At 37.8% G+C, this 17,126-nt stretch overlaps 1 protein-coding gene and 1 long non-coding RNA gene across 4 annotated transcripts in view; one reads left to right on the top strand and one right to left on the bottom strand.

Annotated features, from left to right (window-relative positions):
- Positions 1–17,126, top strand: part of LOC148644048 (uncharacterized) — a 316,550-nt gene that overhangs the window by 157,597 nt on the left and 141,827 nt on the right. The window contains exon 4 of the long non-coding RNA XR_015928795.1: positions 16,733–16,825. This is a non-coding gene — a long non-coding RNA (uncharacterized LOC148644048). The remainder of the gene's footprint in view (positions 1–16,732; positions 16,826–17,126) is intronic.
- brinp1 (BMP/retinoic acid inducible neural specific 1) overlaps positions 4,005–17,126 on the bottom strand; it is a 122,660-nt gene continuing 109,538 nt past the window's right edge. For 2 of the 3 annotated variants that reach the window (XM_088614623.1, XM_088614625.1), the window contains exon 8: positions 4,005–7,951. In XM_088614623.1, the coding sequence (XP_088470749.1) occupies positions 6,811–7,951 (1,141 nt within the window). In that variant the 3' untranslated portion in view covers positions 4,005–6,810. The remainder of the gene's footprint in view (positions 7,952–17,126) is intronic. The other variant, XR_015928794.1, reaches the window with a different exon arrangement.

Raw genomic sequence — 17,126 nt, 5'->3', positions numbered from 1 at the left:
GGTCTGCATGCTCAGGAGGAGCTGAGGATCTTTTAAGAACTAATAGCTCTGTGAAGGACTGTGGTCCAAAAGGGAAAAACCAGTTACATCCTAGGAGCCCAAAAGGGTTCCGCAAGCCAACAGTGACGGGTCACCGAAACATGCACTCCTAAATGGATGATCTGTAGCCCTGACCCAGCATTTTGTGGCTAAGAGGTTGGCATTTGTCATAGGTTGACTGTACCTGTAAGGGGCAGTTCTGGTACAGACTGGTCAGAGACATTTAGAGTCCTAAATTAAAGCATGTGGCATGATGAGAAGAGGAAAATGAATCCTATTTATGTGAAGCATTGAGTTCAGTGCTGAACATTGTATGAAAATTGCCTGACATCTGCTGCATAGACATGGCTTAATGTGTTTTTGATCAGTCTTGTAATGCTAAAACCATTATCGCATTTAATTTCATTTGAGCTGGAATAGCTTTTTGCTGATATCAAGGAGCTTTAAAAGCCACAAAATTTCATTTTATTTATTTGTCTTTATTTAATGCATGGCGGGTGATTGCCTGCTTTGTAAAAGTGTAATGGAGATGTTAATGGAAAGGCGTAGTGTCGCAATGCTCTCGGGGGTAATGTGCACTGTACTTCTGTTTCTTATTTTAAAGTGTTGTGTTACCTTGTGGTCATCCATTTTCAGTAACCTCTTTATCACAAATTCATAATTATTCAGCAGTGTTCATTCTTTCTTTTCTCAATCTTTGAAATGAAAATCAGTTCTAGGTAAAAGAGCGACAACAACAGTAATAATGAATGGATGTTAATGCTGTAACATGTTATTCCAATCCGAAAGCATAATTAACTGGTTGCTGTCTTTGTAACAGCTTTTCCTAGAGTGCAAAAAAAAAATGTGAAATTTGTGAAGTACTGCGTTACATATAAATGGCCCTATTGTAAATAAAGGCTCCGGGATTTCAGTTAATTCTTGACTTCTGAAAAATCTTCTGGGATCTAGGCCAGGATGTACAGAGCCACTCCAATCACTTCGGCCAACATCTTAGTGCCATATAGACTTCATAGGGGTGGCACAGCGACACACTAATTAGCATTGCTGTCTTGCAGCTCTGGTTCAATTCTGGACCTGGGGTTCTATATGTGTGGAGTTTGCATGTTCTGCCTGTTTCTGTGGGTTTCTTCGAGGTGGTCTGACTTCCTCCCGCAGACAAAAGACATACCTGTACGTGTTTTGCGATGGACTGGCATGCCAGACTGTATGGTGCCTTGTGCCCATTGCCTACTGGCACTCTGATTTGGAAAAAGTGGTTAGAAAATGGTTGGGTGGATGAATAAAACTGAAATTTAATAGTTTTTCATGTTCTTTTCGCTCATTTCTTCAAAGGAATGCTAACAACACATGCTACAGCTTTCCCCGGTGCTTTTGTTTGTATGACTTTTTTTCACATAAATCCTGGAAACAAGGCTACTGAGAAATATGTACATGACAAAAAATTGCTTCATTGAAGCAAATTACAATAAGGGGCCAAGTTCTTTTAGAAAAAGAAAAGCAGTACAGCATAAGATGACATGCAGTTCAATTCTTAGCTAAGTAGTCAAGAGAAGGCAGACCGTGAACAACAACAAGAATAAACAATAAGCTATAAATGGCTTTTGTGAAAGTCATATGCTTAATGGGAAGGATTTCCACAGGGATGTGAAGAAAATTGTTATATCACCTTGTATTTAACTTGAGTAAATTCACATTCCAGCTGCTTAGATTTCACAACCTTCTGCTCGTAATTGAACTAGATAGATAACTGTTGCAATATTTTCTTACTAGGGCAACTTTCATTCTTCTCCAGTTGTGATGCACTATAGGCAATTTCAATTAAATATATTGCTGAAATAACCTAAATTTCCTTTCTTAGGGAATCACCCTGTGGAATCCAATAATCATCTACAAATACCAAATATAGAATTATCCCCCAGTGAAATTATTTTCTATGTCTTAAACCTAAAGCTTTTTAAATCCTACACCATACAGAATTGCAGTATAGATTTTAAGATAATTGTGTCAGTCACAGAGAAGCTATCTCTTTAAAGTCTTTCTTTTCGTATTTTGCTGACACTTCCTTATTTGGATTCATACGGATGGTATTCTGTATCCAAGAGCAATTGCGAATTTTAACAATCTCAGAGTTAGCATCAATACATAAAAACAGACAAAAGCCAAGACCTGGAAAAGGTCCAGTTGAATAATGTGTTTGATAGCAACAATGCTCCACACACTTTCCCTTTCCTTCTAGAACTGTAATGGTATAAAAAGCTTTGCCTAAACATAACCATATGCGTTCAAGAGAGCCGTAAACGTGTTGTTTAAAGTGTGAAAGTAAATGTCTGCTTCTTGATTTTGCCGTATGATCAATGCTGAAGTAATATTCCAAGAAAAGCTGCTCGTTTTGCTAGGAAACACCTTGCCAGAAATGTAAATGCAAGATGAAAGACAGTCCAGTTAATGGAATCACACTTTTAGTCAAAAAGCATATAAATATAATTTTAGCATACTATAGATTCCGAGCATTTTCTCTAGAAAAAACAGTTGTAATTCCATGAAGACCATGAAAAAAAAACTGATGTGCCATCTGCATGCAGGTTCCTTCATTGGGACAATTTCATTCCTGAAACCTACCCTCTTTCCAGGCTGAAGCAGGCATGATGAAAACCTCTCTGTATAAAAGAGCTGAAGATGAAATAAGAGTGTTAATATAATCAAACCATCAGCTAATGGACCCACACCAGTAGAAGATAAAGAACAACACCCTGGTAGGCCACGAACCAAGTGAGCAATGAGCCTTTCCTTTCATGTGCACTGAATGCATCTAGCAAAAAATTAAGTTGGACCTGAAAGTGGTCCTTTCCACATTGAAGATCTTCCTATTGCTATACTCCAGCACATGGTGTTCCAGTAATAATGCAGCCCCATGAATAATTTAGTTTATTTGTTCAGATTGCACATAGGGTGGGTATGAAGCTATGTATTAATGGTTCCCATAGCCCTTAATCTCCTACACACAAGCCTCCTGGTTTCAAACGTACGAGTCTAAACTCAGGAGATTTAGTTTCTTGTAAAATTACTCTGATTGATGCAAAGAAGAAGAGTCTTAAGTTGCATTAGTTTCACCATATCAATAGAAGCTCAATACAGAGTGTAAGTGTTGTGAATTGTTTATATGTAATGCTTTGCAGTTTGTAAGAAATTCCAATGGATTATCATATATCACATATTATTACTGTAGCAATATTTCTCCATGTCATAGCATGTTCTCTTGTTTTTATGAGTCTCCCAAGAGTTTGCATGATTTTAAAATTATTTGAATGCATTTGCGAGTGTTTGGAGGGAATCCTTAATTTACAGATTTGTAATCGTAAATTTTGACATGGATGTACTACATATTCAGGGATGTTTTACTGTGTGTATCTTCAAATATATGTATCTCACGAAAGAGCATTAGAAATAACTACACAAATGCTTTCTTTTATAAGAATAAAACAATATAACTCACCTTAGGATGTCTTCCACAGAGCAAGTTATCTGTTCTTCTATTTTGTAACACATAATTTCTAGGAATATACACACCTGGCATGTTGGTTATTCTAATTTCTTGACAGTAATGAAGAGCACATATGGGGAGCTATCAGTTTGTTACAAGAACAGCTGCATACTGCAGGTTTTGCCAGCTCCAGTCCCAGTTATGTCTAACTCACAGTTTTGTCTGCAAGCTCTTAGGAGTTCTTAAATTGGAATCAATATTCCAAATAGTAAGGGACCTAATATCACCTGGGGTGAATATGTCCCTCTGCGCCACAGCTCTTTGAACTGAAGAAAAAAAGCTGAGGCCAGATGGAATAACTTCAGGAACATCTGCTGGGTGACTGGATGGTTCCTGAAATTGAATTTTGCGTACTCTTAAGATTTAACTAAGACTCATAGTTCTCTTGTGTGAGAGTTGTGTTAAATCACTGGAGTGAAACTGGAAATCAAAAGTTTTACATTTAATCTTTTTGATCATTTAACACATCCTGTATGTTAATTGAAATCAAAGGATCATAATCAAGATTCAAAAGAAAACAGATACAGGACGAGTAAGTTAAAATAGCTCTTCACGGCACTGTTAACCAAGACTACTAACAGCCAATAATTTAATGAAACTGTTTAAAAAGTAAAAATAATCAGATTCAGATAGAGTCCAATATCTGAATCACATATCAGAAATGTATATGTATCAGTCCCTGTACTCCATAAAAACTTTTGTTTTAAAAAAGTTCAAACTGTCTGAAAACTAGCTCTGGATCTCTTACTCTTACTAGGATGTATACAAAGCTTCTCAGAGCACAGGCAATTGTATTATGGGACATTTTATTTTAAAGAAAGCTACTAGTGTTAATAAGTATGATTTTAACTACTAAAATTATAATAGTAGCATGAAAAGCACTAATGCAGGTGTCCAATATGTGTAGATTTTATTTCATACATTGCCAGTCTTTTGTATGAGATTTTTTTATGTTTGAGTAAGATCAAAGATTGATTTTTAATCTTTTCTATGAGTATAAAAGTAATTCTAAGTGAATTAAGCACTTTGAATTGAAACAGCAATAAGCCAGTGACTTAATTTTAATTCCATTAACATTTTAAGACAATGAAGGAAATTAAATATTATTTCTGAGAAATTACACAATATGTTTTCAACACTGCCTGCAATAATGGTTCTGCTTCTATTCAAACTTGAAAAGTCTAGACTGCCTATTTAATTTTGTGTAGAGTGGTCTTGCACTTCAGTTTGTAAGCATTTTTGGGGAAAAAGTGAAAACAACAAGATGCTGAAATATAGTATATAATAGCAGCCAGCCATCGCGAACATTTACTTTTTAAAACAAATCATAGATCCCCTTATGTCAATACAGTAGCAGTATAGTTCAATTCAGACTGTACTCCACTTATAATCACTTCATCTATGAGGACTTTAAATTGGTTCTCCAGACAATATCCATTTCTTCAGCAGCCCTTGCACACAAACTTCTCAAAGAAAAATAGGCTTTTGTTCTCTTTTTCCTGCTTTAATCAGAGCTCAAAATTTCTTAATCTAGTATCATCTTACATTTGTTGGCTAAGATCCTAACAAATTTCTTTCTATGTACTCTGCAGTTATAATGATGCGTTAAAGGGACAGTTAGCAGGCACTTAATTATATAATAACAAAAAACAATAATCAGCAGCAGCATAAATTGCTTTCGATCATTAAAACAGCTTTACTTAGAGCAAAATGTTTTTTTTTCTGAAAAGTAGTTCAGTTTGTTCTACTGAACAGCAAAAAAAACCAAAACATTCCTGTCCCTCAATATGTCATATTTTGCTTATACTTACATACCGGTATAGAATTGTTTGAAAAGCCTATGGCTATTTTTTTCTGTTCGTTGAATCCTTAAAAATTATAAATCATGGTACATTTTTATGCGGGGTGACCATGGATGTACACACAAACAACCAGTTAGCACTTAGAAAATGAGAAAAAAACAGCACAGATGACCTACTGTATACAGTACATACAGAATAGAGCACATTTAAGGGAACATCTGGATTTTGGTGCACTTTTGAAATAATGCCTTATAAACTACTGTAGGTCTCCAAATAAACGCAATGGCTGCTGATGTGTTATGCTTTACTCCTACTGTATATATATATATTTTCCCTGCACCGTGCAGTCTTTCATTATCTTTGTGGGACCTACGTTTTCAACAGTGAGACGTGCATATTTTATGGCTCTTCTGCTGTCTGCAGTAAGACTGCGTGACTAAGCAAATGATCAATGTCCAAATTTGCCTGAAGATCAAAATCCTTAATTCTTAACACTCCAGCAAGCGGGAGGTGCACACACCACACCAGCCTTCACTTTGATTTAGCATCGATTGTCCATCTTCAGAGCGCTGTATTTCACTCAAGCACTAAGAACCTGCAAGAAATGTGGGTGGAATTCTTAATTTTCCTTATACTACTGAGAAGCTTCTGTAGGTCACATAAAGCACAAACTCTGATGGATAGGTGTCCGCGTTACATACAGCACAAAGTAAAACTGCAAAATGCTTTAATTCCTTGTGGATATCTTACTATGAAAATAAATCATACTCTGTAGCCATATCGATTGTCTTTATTTTAAAGACAACATGGTATCATAGTGCACTTCTCCTTACATATAAAGAGAAATTTGCAGGCTGTGTTTCGAATTTTGTATGTAACAAAGACACTTAATCACTCTCCCTTTAGAGTTGCTATGTGCTATAATAGCCTTCTAACACTACTACATGTACAGTAGATAAAATAATGTTGACTTCTAAGCAGCAACATTGTTTAATCTCTTATAATTTATTCATATTAAAGCTTCCCATTATTTTGTTTACCCCATTTGATTTTTCACAAAAATGTGCTAAAATAAAAAGATATATCACCTGGTCTACTCTTATCTTGTTTTATTAGTAATATTTAAAAATTGTTTTACTTGGTTAAGAATGGCAGTATTTTATGTACCTTTTTTTTTTCTTTCAGAGTAAAATCAAGGCCTCTTGATCACCAGATGTTTCACTTCTTTTTTTCTTTTTTCTTTTACGTTCATTAAAAGGAAACGACAAACATGCTTCGACAAATATGGTACAGTCTTGTTAAATGGTTTTAGTTTTCCAACGCAGAAATTTTCACTCTTTTTGTCTTTTTATGTATAATAATTACATTTACAAATTCAGTTGTACATCAAAAAGCAAAAAAAGCAGTAAAGGAAAAAAAAACATTTCAGCAGAGTTTGGCAGTCAGATGGTCGGATTGTTTCAAGATCTCCGTGTTGTACATGTCCAGGGCGTGGTTCACTCGAATCATCTCACTGTTGTTCAGCTTCAGCCGGTGTTTCAGCATACAGGAGAAGAGGTCCAGCTGGGGTTTCCCAGGGGCAACTGGGGGAGCAAGCCGATTGATTCGGTCCCTTATGTCCAACAGGAGCAGCATGACGGAGGAGGAAGAGTAAAACTGGGTCCCCTGAGTGTACGACTGGTTAACCTGCTGCACAGCACTGCGTAGCAGGTCTGCGTTAAAGCGCAAGCTGTACCCAAAGACCTGAACGTCCGAGATCTTGATGTAAATCTGCCGCTTTGCGGGGTCTGAGAGATCCACGGGCCCCTGTGCCGTTTCATTCCGCAGCGTGGAAGGCAGCTTGGCGCGGCTGCGAAGGTAAATGTGGACGGTTTCAAAAAAGGTCTTCCACCGGTTGCCAAGTAGCAGGGTCCAGTTGTAGCACTGGGTGTTCTGGAGCCTCACCTTCTCCCAGCGAGGGTAGCCATGTTCCCCGAAGGGCATGTTCCATCCTTCCGAATGGCTTCCACTGAAGGGGTTAATGTAAACAAAAAACATGGGGTCAATGCTGCTGTTCCTCATCTGGCAGATCTTCATGGACAGCCCGATGATCATGTGGAGGTAGTCCATTCGGTTCTTGTTGCTCTTGAGGGTGAGAGACATTCTCTTGCGCCACCGGGGATCGAAGAAGGTGTCCAGGCGGATCTCGTTACTGATGAATGTGGTGTGGACGTACAGCCGTGAATCCATCTTCTGCAGGAGGTACTTCAGCTCCAGGTCCTGGAAGTCCAGGTCCGTCTCAAAGCTGATGAACTGCTCGCTGCGCTCGGAGTCCACATTCTGGGGCTCACAGCGACCCCGGTACAGCTTGTAGCCCTTGTTGCAGGAACCACACAGGGAAATGTTGGCTAGGCTGCACATGGCACAGCTGTTGTTCCCACCGATGATGCAGGGGATAGGTCTTTGGCACAGGCTGGCACCAGTGTGGCAGACACATGTTCTCTGGCTTTCCAAAAAGGTCCCCCAAAACCCATTTTCATTGCAGTACAGAAAGGATTGGACCCGGTTCAGCCACTGCAGTACAGATCTGTACCAGACAAAAACACACACAAATAAACAGAATAATTAGACCATGCACCTTCAAACTGAAAAAATATGTTTGTTCTTAAATAAATGCTCTTTTAAAGGTTCCTTTTATCCAACCATTTTTTTATTTTGTGTGCCTCAAACAAACCTAGTCATATCTCATTGAACAGAGAGGTGCGGACAAGGTCAAGCTAACACATAAATAAGTCCACTCCCTGAACATTTCACCGACACTGGCCACTGTGCTTTGAGGAGACACTAATCTATTGCTAGAGGATATCACAAAGACCCATGTTCCCCTGGCAATCAGTATCCACTTAGAGTGCACTGAGAGTCCTTCTTTTAATATGTTTCTGTGCATTGTCTTCCTAGGTTGACAGGAGTTATAAATGCCCATAATATTTGCTCTTGTTCACAACTGGTCATTATTTCATGTGAAAAAACCAAGTCTGCTAACTACTAGCTCATGTGGAGTTGTCGTTTACTAGGTAACTCAAAAGAATACATGTTTTGCATAAGTGGTAGTTCTTACTACTAATTTTGATGAGCTAAGTAAGGCATAGAAAGGATTTTTTTAATCATCTGGATTGAGAAAATGTAAGTAGGCTTTAACTGGTCTTGAACTTTGAATTATTCTGTTTGCTGCTTGATGCTTTGCTAAATCAATATTGTGCATGTTCATAGTGATAGACATACTGTACAGGCAAAAATAAACATAGATGTGAACAAATAGTATAACATCTTTTTAATATGCAGAATGTCTGGTCATTGAAAAATATCTGATGTTTAATATCTGATGTTTAATGCAAGTATTTTACAGTGACATCGTCTTGTGCCTAATTCTTTAACATGTCTATATTTAAGCCTATAAGAAGTGTGTATTCAAAGTTTATACAGTGGATCTGTGTATACAATTCATAAGTGTAGACATTCAGAACAGAAATAACCGCAGGTTCCTTGTTCTGTGTTTTTGTACTTTAATGTAAAAAACATAGACAGCTCAGTACTGAAACGAGAAATGTTTTACCATAATGGTATATATCATTTCATACATGATTTCATTCATCTGATTGTACTATTGGAATTACAACCTGATCTCTGTTATATAAAAATATGGGAAGTGGTACCAAGGAAAAAAAAGGTCATTTCTTTAATGATCAATTGATTTATAGAAAAAAAATCCCATTCAATCCCAGTTCCCACGGATCATGTGGTATTCTGTCATATAATGTGATGTAAAAATTACACAGAAAATTGAAGAAAAGCCATCTGAGAAGTGAAGTACAAAACTGGTCTATTGCTGCACATTTGTGTTAATATTGCTAGAGCAATTCAATTATTTTTTACTGCTTTTCAAAAATCATATAAATAACTGCTCACATTTTATCACTTTTTATGCAGCCAATGTAATTCATCTGATCTACAATATATCGCTCAAAGACTTTTACAATTTTAAACCTGTCTTCAGTCTGGCTTGTGTGACTTACTTCAAATTACTTCAGCTTTGGGGATAGCATACAAGCTTTTTTTCAGGCTTCTTTAAATTTGCCACAGGGAACCAAGTGAAAATGACTAGAAATGAATGCAGTTTGTTATTGTAAGCACCAGACCTTTCCCAAATGTGCTAAATGGAGACTAGAGACCTTGATCTGGAGTGCAGATGAGGACTTTTTTGGGGGGCTCAGTTCTTTCAAAAAGAAACATGCCAAATTAAATTAAACAGGTCTTGGTTGCCAGGGCAAGAATTACATTTCAGATGTTTGTTCTATACCCTATAGGTATAATGTGATTCATAGCTAGCAGTTAATATTGGTTTTATTAATATTTTTTTTCAATTCAGTATATTGTAAAGAATTTGGAAACAAATATGAGAACTGACAAGTGCACTTCATGTGGGAACTTATAGATGATCCTCTGATACTGTTAATCAGGTTGGGATACATTACTTCATTTATCAGGTTAAAAAAATGGCAAAAGACTCCATACAAGCAATCCATCCCACCTCATGAATGCCTCACTCACAGAACTCACAGTTTGTGCTGTAATTCTGACTTTTACAAAGCAACTGTGCAGCTGAGATTACAGCTTCTTTGGGATACCAATAATGTCAAGCCTCTCTACATTTGCATTATAAAAAACATTTAATTATTGTCAACCAGCTACCGGCTGTGTGTTAAGGTCATGACAGTAATTTTCATCCCTCTGCAGCTCCTGTATGAACTGAACTAACACAAATAAAATTGAACACTTATTCAGTTATACTCTAGTTGTGATTTATTTGTGTGATAATGGTCTAAATAGCAAATGCTGAAAGGTGCAGGAAAATGGCTGGGAATTCCTAATGTTTTGAAAGGGAAATGTAAACTACTTGAGCAGAATACAGTATCTATACTCTCTCTCTCATCCTAGCATTAATCCCGCATCAGCAGGGTCTGCTTGTCGGCATGCCCGTCTCTGGTTTGAACCAAATCTTTGAGCTGACGTTACCATTAAATGCGACCGAGAATACTCCAACCAGCACGTCGCTCTGCCTGCTGTCGGAGTTGGGGGGAGGAGAACAAAGTAATGTAGCCAATTCATAGTGGGAGATTATTAGAAGGCATAGGAAATTTGTCCAGGACGCCGGGGTTACACCCCTACTCTTTTCGAGAAACACCCTGGGAGTTTTAATGACCACAGACAGTCAGGACCTCGGTTTTACGTCTCATCCGAATGACAGTGCTTGTTTACAGTATAGTGTCCCTGTCACTATACTGGGGCATTAGGACCCACATGGACAGCAGGGTGAGCGCCCCCTGCTGGCCTCACTAACACCTCTTCCAGCAGCAACCTTAGTTTTTCCCAGGAGGTCTCCCACCCAGGTACTGACCAGGCTCACACCTGCTTAGCTTCAGTGGGCTGCCAATTGTAAGTTGCAGGGTGACATGGCTGCTGGCGCAGAATACCTATATTGATGGAAATAAAGTATTTCTTGAATTTAACTCCTTTAAATGTTTATTTTATAATACTTTCAAAAAGGAAAAGGAAGATCACTAAACTACATGAAGAAAGACACAAATATAGAAAATAACTAAAAATTTTAAGTTTTATGATACACACAATAGTCCAGGTTTTTTTAACACTAGAATATATGTTTATAGATTGGATTTTCTATCCCAAAGCACTTTGCATATAGGAAGGAACCCATCAAGCACTGCAACACAGCACCCACCTTGGTTACTCAGCAACCATTTTCCTAGAGTTCTTCACTAAACAGCTAAAAGGTGATAAACTGCTTCATCAATTCAATTACCGGCAAGCTTTAGTAAGGTCAAAGTGTGGTCCACCAACAAGGTCTGCAAACCCATCAACAGCATTTATGAAGCAACTAAGTTTTCTTTGGAGGTCTCCTATTCTAGTAATTGCAAGGTCCAACCTTCTGTAGCTTGTGTGATCTGATGAGATCAGGCTACGAAGCAGTAATGCTGCCTTTCTTCTCAGGTGATAGCCATTTCAATTGCAGTGTTGCTATTATTCAATTCATATATTTCTCTTTCAGGCCTTACTTCATCTTTCAACCACTCCTAAAATATGCATTCTTTATTTGATAATAAAATATTGTATGTACAGTGCATAGCACATATCAGACTTGATTTAAAGCAATAATTTATTCTTTTTGACTAGAGGTGCTCAACATTCACAATTCCTCCTCTGTTATTTCTATTTTCAGCTACGGATATGAATCATGACCACCTACAATGAAAGTTTTACCAGCTGTGCTTCACTTCATTAAAGAAGCATTGTACTGTCTGCACTTCCTTGCTAATTATTTATTTTTTTAATGTTATATATCCTGTTGTATATGCCTTGTTCTCACTTTGCATTACACGAAAGGAAAGTTCCCTGTACTACATACAGTATGTAGAAGGCTGCTGTAATGCAATAATGCAGTAACTTCTGAACCTGTGTGTAACAGACTAAAAGGCAAAATAACTATCCAATAGCAAAGGCCTTGCAAGAAAACAGTTCTGTTAAGTGATCTTCCATAACTTCCAGAATGCCATGACAACTGGCATTGCCTTAACCCCAGCTGCTCCAGGGGCACGGTATAAATGGCTGACCCCAAGCTTCTCTCTCCCCGTCTGTGTGCCTGTGTGTCTCATGGAGAGCAAGCTGGGGTATGCGAAAAGACAAATTCCTAATGCAAGATATTGGATATGGCTAAAAAAGTGATCTTATCATAAGTGAAAAAAGTGCAAAAGCAACCCTGAGAATTGTATTAACATGCCCCTGAGACGTGTGCTTGACTGTTACTCGTGAGACATTTCTGCAGTTGTAAATCCTTCAACATTCCAAGCTACTGTAGATCATAGCATTTTGCAAAAGTTACATGGGGTAAACAAAAACACAAACTGATGGGCAAGTACACCTTTCCCTCATTTTACATGGGAGTTTCCTTCCAGGAAAACCCTATTATCATATAAGGGATGGTTACTTACATCTTTTAATCATGCATATTGTGGTATATGTGTGGACTTTGATATACTGTATGTGAATCTGGCCCCGATCCTTTTTCTATCTCAAGACCCTGCTGTATATAGTAATGTAGAATGCATGTAGTTGTAAATAGAATACTAGTAATACATTGTACATGTACTATACTGCAGACATAAAGAGGCGTATTAACTCTTATAAATTATTATATCATTGATAACATAGAAATGGAATTTTAGATTTACCTTTGCTGCTTTTACCATCATTAAACTGAGGCACATGATATACCTGATGCTGATCCTAAAACAGGGTAAGCCAAAACAGAATAAGGCAGGGGAGACCTGTATTAATAACTCAGCCATTTCATTACATAATCTTTCTCACATAGAGGCTCTTCTTGGGACACCTACATCCCCGTCTGAACTAAAGAATATAGTTTAGTACATTTCATTGCATTGACAGCTTTTTTTCTTGATTTTATTCTGACATTTTGGCTCCAATTATAACTCCTTGTGCTTTTGGAATAATGTTAATACTAATGTTTTATCCATATTATTGGAAAAAAAGGTAAATGCCACACTCTAAGGTTGTTGATTTACTCTGACACCATGCTGAATCCTAAAGTACTATGTTGCTGTCTGAAGAACTATATAAACAAACAAATAAACTGTGATCAAACTGCCTTTATTAAAGAGCATCTTGTATCTGATAATGTCCATCACACTACACATGTGAATAAAGACACTGTATCCAATTCTTTCAGTGGATACTGAGAAAGCCTCTGAGTGGCTTTAGATCATATAGCTTTAAGATCACTTTTCATTCACATACTTAAAATGTTTTCTAGGGACACTCATCAGGGATGAGCACCTTAACCTTTTGCTGTTTGTCCTGGGTGCCAATGAGGTTCTGACCAGCTTAAGTGATACAATCTTGGGTCAGTTCGAATTTGGGGTCCAAGTTTCGTCGATATGGTTAAACTCTTATACACCAAACCTCCGGCAATGATGTTAGCAGGCAACAAGTGCTCTACACAGCGTTCCTAAGGGCTCTCAGAAGGGATGTCTACTTTCACTTTTGGTTTTTCTTAGCTAGCTCATGTTTTCATTAATCTACAATTAATGCTTCATTTCTTTTAACAATACTTAATGTTGCATGATATATTGTTTTATGTAGATTTCAAATCCTTCTATTATCTGTTAGATATTTTTAATAGTTTTGGTACGTCTGCCTTACTGCCTTTAACACATTACGCAACTGCACCCCTAGTAAAAGTCATCAGATACCTTGTTATTATGATTTACATAACAGCTTCTTTACATACTGTCACAATAAAAAGCTTTTAAACAAGTAAATGCTGACTTAAACAGATGGACACAATTATTCCAGTTTTCTTATGTCTCCAATTTTAATGTGCTTCCTCACTTTTTTTCTTATAATATAAGAATGATTACAAATGGGAGGACATTTAAGTACAATATATTTGGTCCATCTACGACTGGTGCCCTGTCCAGGGTGTACCCTATGCTTGCCAGGTAGGCTTTCTGCGACACCGTATGGTATAAAGCTGTTCGGCAAATGACATGACATATTTGGCTCATCTAGAAAATCTGGCATTAGTACTGCATATAATTGATTTTCTGATCTCATCTAACCATTTCTTGAAAGAAGACAGGATATCTTCATCTTCAATAACATGCCCACGTATCTTTTAACCCTACAATTCCTCTTTCATTTTTTCCCCACATTTCCTCATTCTCCTAGTAAAGGGAGCTGGGATAACGGTTATGTTTGAATTTCCAGATTGATATGAAAAGGAAAGCAGCCACATGTTCAATTCTCCTGTCTTCAGTATAAAAGATATGCTGGGGGGCTCAACTCTGCCAACTTTCTTCAGAAGGAGACCCAACCCAAATTTTACAGAGGTCAGAAGTGATTCTTTCTTAGCCATCGCATTTACAAATATTTACAAAAAAGAATTACCATTCATAATATTGCAGCAATCCCTTATGTTGCCTAACTGTGTGGGCGAGTGAGGAAGGTGGACTGGAAAGCAGAATGCAAACTCACCATGTACTATCGTCTTTTAATGGTTAATAGGTGTGTGTGCTAATCACAGAGGGGGGTATAGAGCAAGAGACAAGATAGTGTAGCAGCAGCTAAAAGTGCCTGAGGCAGAGAAAAGAAACTGCCATTTTTATACAGGGGGGAGAAATTAAATAACAATGAGTGGAAAATGTTGAAAACCCTATAATTAGAATAATAAAAATCCAAATATAACACACACTCAAAGCATAAAGATTCAACATTGGGCAGAGGGATTTACCCTATAGCTAATTTATAAATATTGTACAGTACATTTAATTACACTATAATGTAGTTTTCAATAATGAAACACAAATAAAATGCAGAGAAAAATAATACAATCACTTAGGTTCTCCTCTGACATGATTACAATACAGGGCTATTCACAATTTTCCTGAAGAAAGCACAAGACAATATGAAGAGGTACACATACTCTATACTACTTATCCACAGAAGAAATGTATCATTCTACAATAGTTGCACTTTTGGAACTAATGTAAACTTTCTGTTCCTCAAAAAGTTAATCATGGGACACATGGGAGTTTTTAAGTACAGGATCTAGAACAGATTTACTGTACATAACCCAGAGAGAGGCAGTACAGTGAAAATTGTCTTAACCTGATGGCCATAGGACAAGGACCATGCAAAGCAAGGAGTTAACTAAGGGGAGATGGGGGTTGCCTATCACTTACATGTAGATACTGTAACACTTTTCTGGACACTCCACTCAAAGCGCCATACAGGTGATGGGGACTCCCTTCCACCACCACCAATGTGCAGCATCCACCTGGATGATGCAATGGCAGCCATAGTGTGCCAGTACACTCACCATACATCAGCTATCAGTGGGGAGGAGAACAGAGTGATGAAGCCAATTCAGAGATGGGGATTATTAGGAGGCCATGATCGTTAAAGGCCAACGGGAAATTTGGCCATGATGCTGGGGTAACACCCCTACTTGAATTTCTAATGACCACAGAGAGTCAGGACCTCGGTTTTACGTCTCATCCGAAGGACGACACCTTTTTACAGTATAGTGTCCCCCTCCCTATACTGGGTCATTAGGACTCACAAAGGCTGCAGGGTGAGCAAACCCTACTGGCCCCACTAACACTACTTCCAGCAGCTACCTTAGTTTTTTTCAGTAGGTCTCCCATCTAGGTATTGGCCAGGCTCACACCTTCTAAGTTTCAGTGGGTTGTCAATTGTGAGCTGCAGGGTGATATGGCTGCTGGCCCAAAGGACAATAAGCCCATATGAGCTTTTAACCCTGCCGATCTGCCTTTCCCTTCCCCATTCACCAACAAGCTTAGATAAGGAAAAAAGGGGCAGCTGCTAAAGCACTTAATATATTAATATATTTTCAGTTTTTCTTCTCTTTACTTTTTGCTGACATTTACTGAAACCTCATATTCTTACAGAAAGATAAGGGCATCTTAATCTTATATATATTAGATTTAAATAAATGTGTAAGCTGCATTTAATAATTTCACAAAATTGAACACCATAGGAAGAGTCTAAATACTTTTGCAAGGCGCTGTTATTAAGACTTGGCATTCTGTATGAAGATATACAAAATATCCTCTTAGACATTCTATACTAATTTGTGCCTCATAATTATGCAATTATAATATGGTGTTTGCTTGGAAAAATGTATATATTCACTGAGGACTTTCTGGCTTTCTTTATCTCCAGTTTTATACAGGAATATGCTCCTTGCAATTACATTTCCTTGCTTCTACCTTTATTTGGAGTGATAAAGGAATTCATTTTCCAGCAGATATTTATTATGAGTATAGATTTGACTTACAAACTCAACTGTGAGTTACTCTGCTCTTCTTATTTTTTCCCTGTATGTCTCATTTCTCCAATGTGCTCCTATTTCTGGCTGGTGAATATCAGAAGAAATTAATAAAAAAAAAACAGAAAGAAATCTTGTGTTTCAGGCACCTTTTCTGCTCAGCCTACAAAACGTTGCACTTTTTCATATAATAGACACAGCGGAACCGGCGTTAAAATATGCCGCCAGTCAGCTATAAATGCTGAGCAGCAATGGGAGCTTGGCAAGGCACAGTTTTAGCAGTCATCGGCTTTCTTTTGCTCCCTGGAGGTCAACCTCGGAAATGACTGCTGCGCTGAATAATTACTGGACCTTGTTTGCGTTGCCTGTGGTAGTCTGCTGAGTCTCCACAGCTAGACAGTTATTTTCTCTTTCTCCTCCCAGGCAAAATCTGGACTCATGGGTTGCAAGAAGCCCAGCTAATAGCATGCAGTGGGATACAGAGCTGGTCCCACACCTACTGGTGCCCGCGGCTATGTAAGTAATTTTCGGCAGACTTGGCAAAAGGGATTAACGCCCTCTGCAAACAAGTTTCTGACAATCCTTTGCTCTGGCTCAGAACCTCATTGTAATAGATAGCAGAACTAAACTGCTCCTGGAAACTCAGTTAAGATGTTTCATTTTCTCTTGATCTGCTTTAATCACAGCCTTTCTTTTAAAGACAATGACATATTCTGCACAGCTACTATCATCTCTTTGCAATGTTCTTTATTTAAAAAAAGTGTATTAAACACAAAATAGCATATTGATAATACTTTAAATAAAAATGGAACTCACA

The sequence above is a fragment of the Lepisosteus platostomus genome, chromosome 21 (assembly GCF_059453375.1).
Source record: "Lepisosteus platostomus isolate fLepPlt1 chromosome 21, fLepPlt1.hap1, whole genome shotgun sequence".
In the NCBI taxonomy this organism is placed as follows: Eukaryota; Metazoa; Chordata; class Actinopteri; order Semionotiformes; family Lepisosteidae; genus Lepisosteus; species Lepisosteus platostomus.
This window is presented reverse-complemented; position numbering and strand designations above follow the sequence as displayed.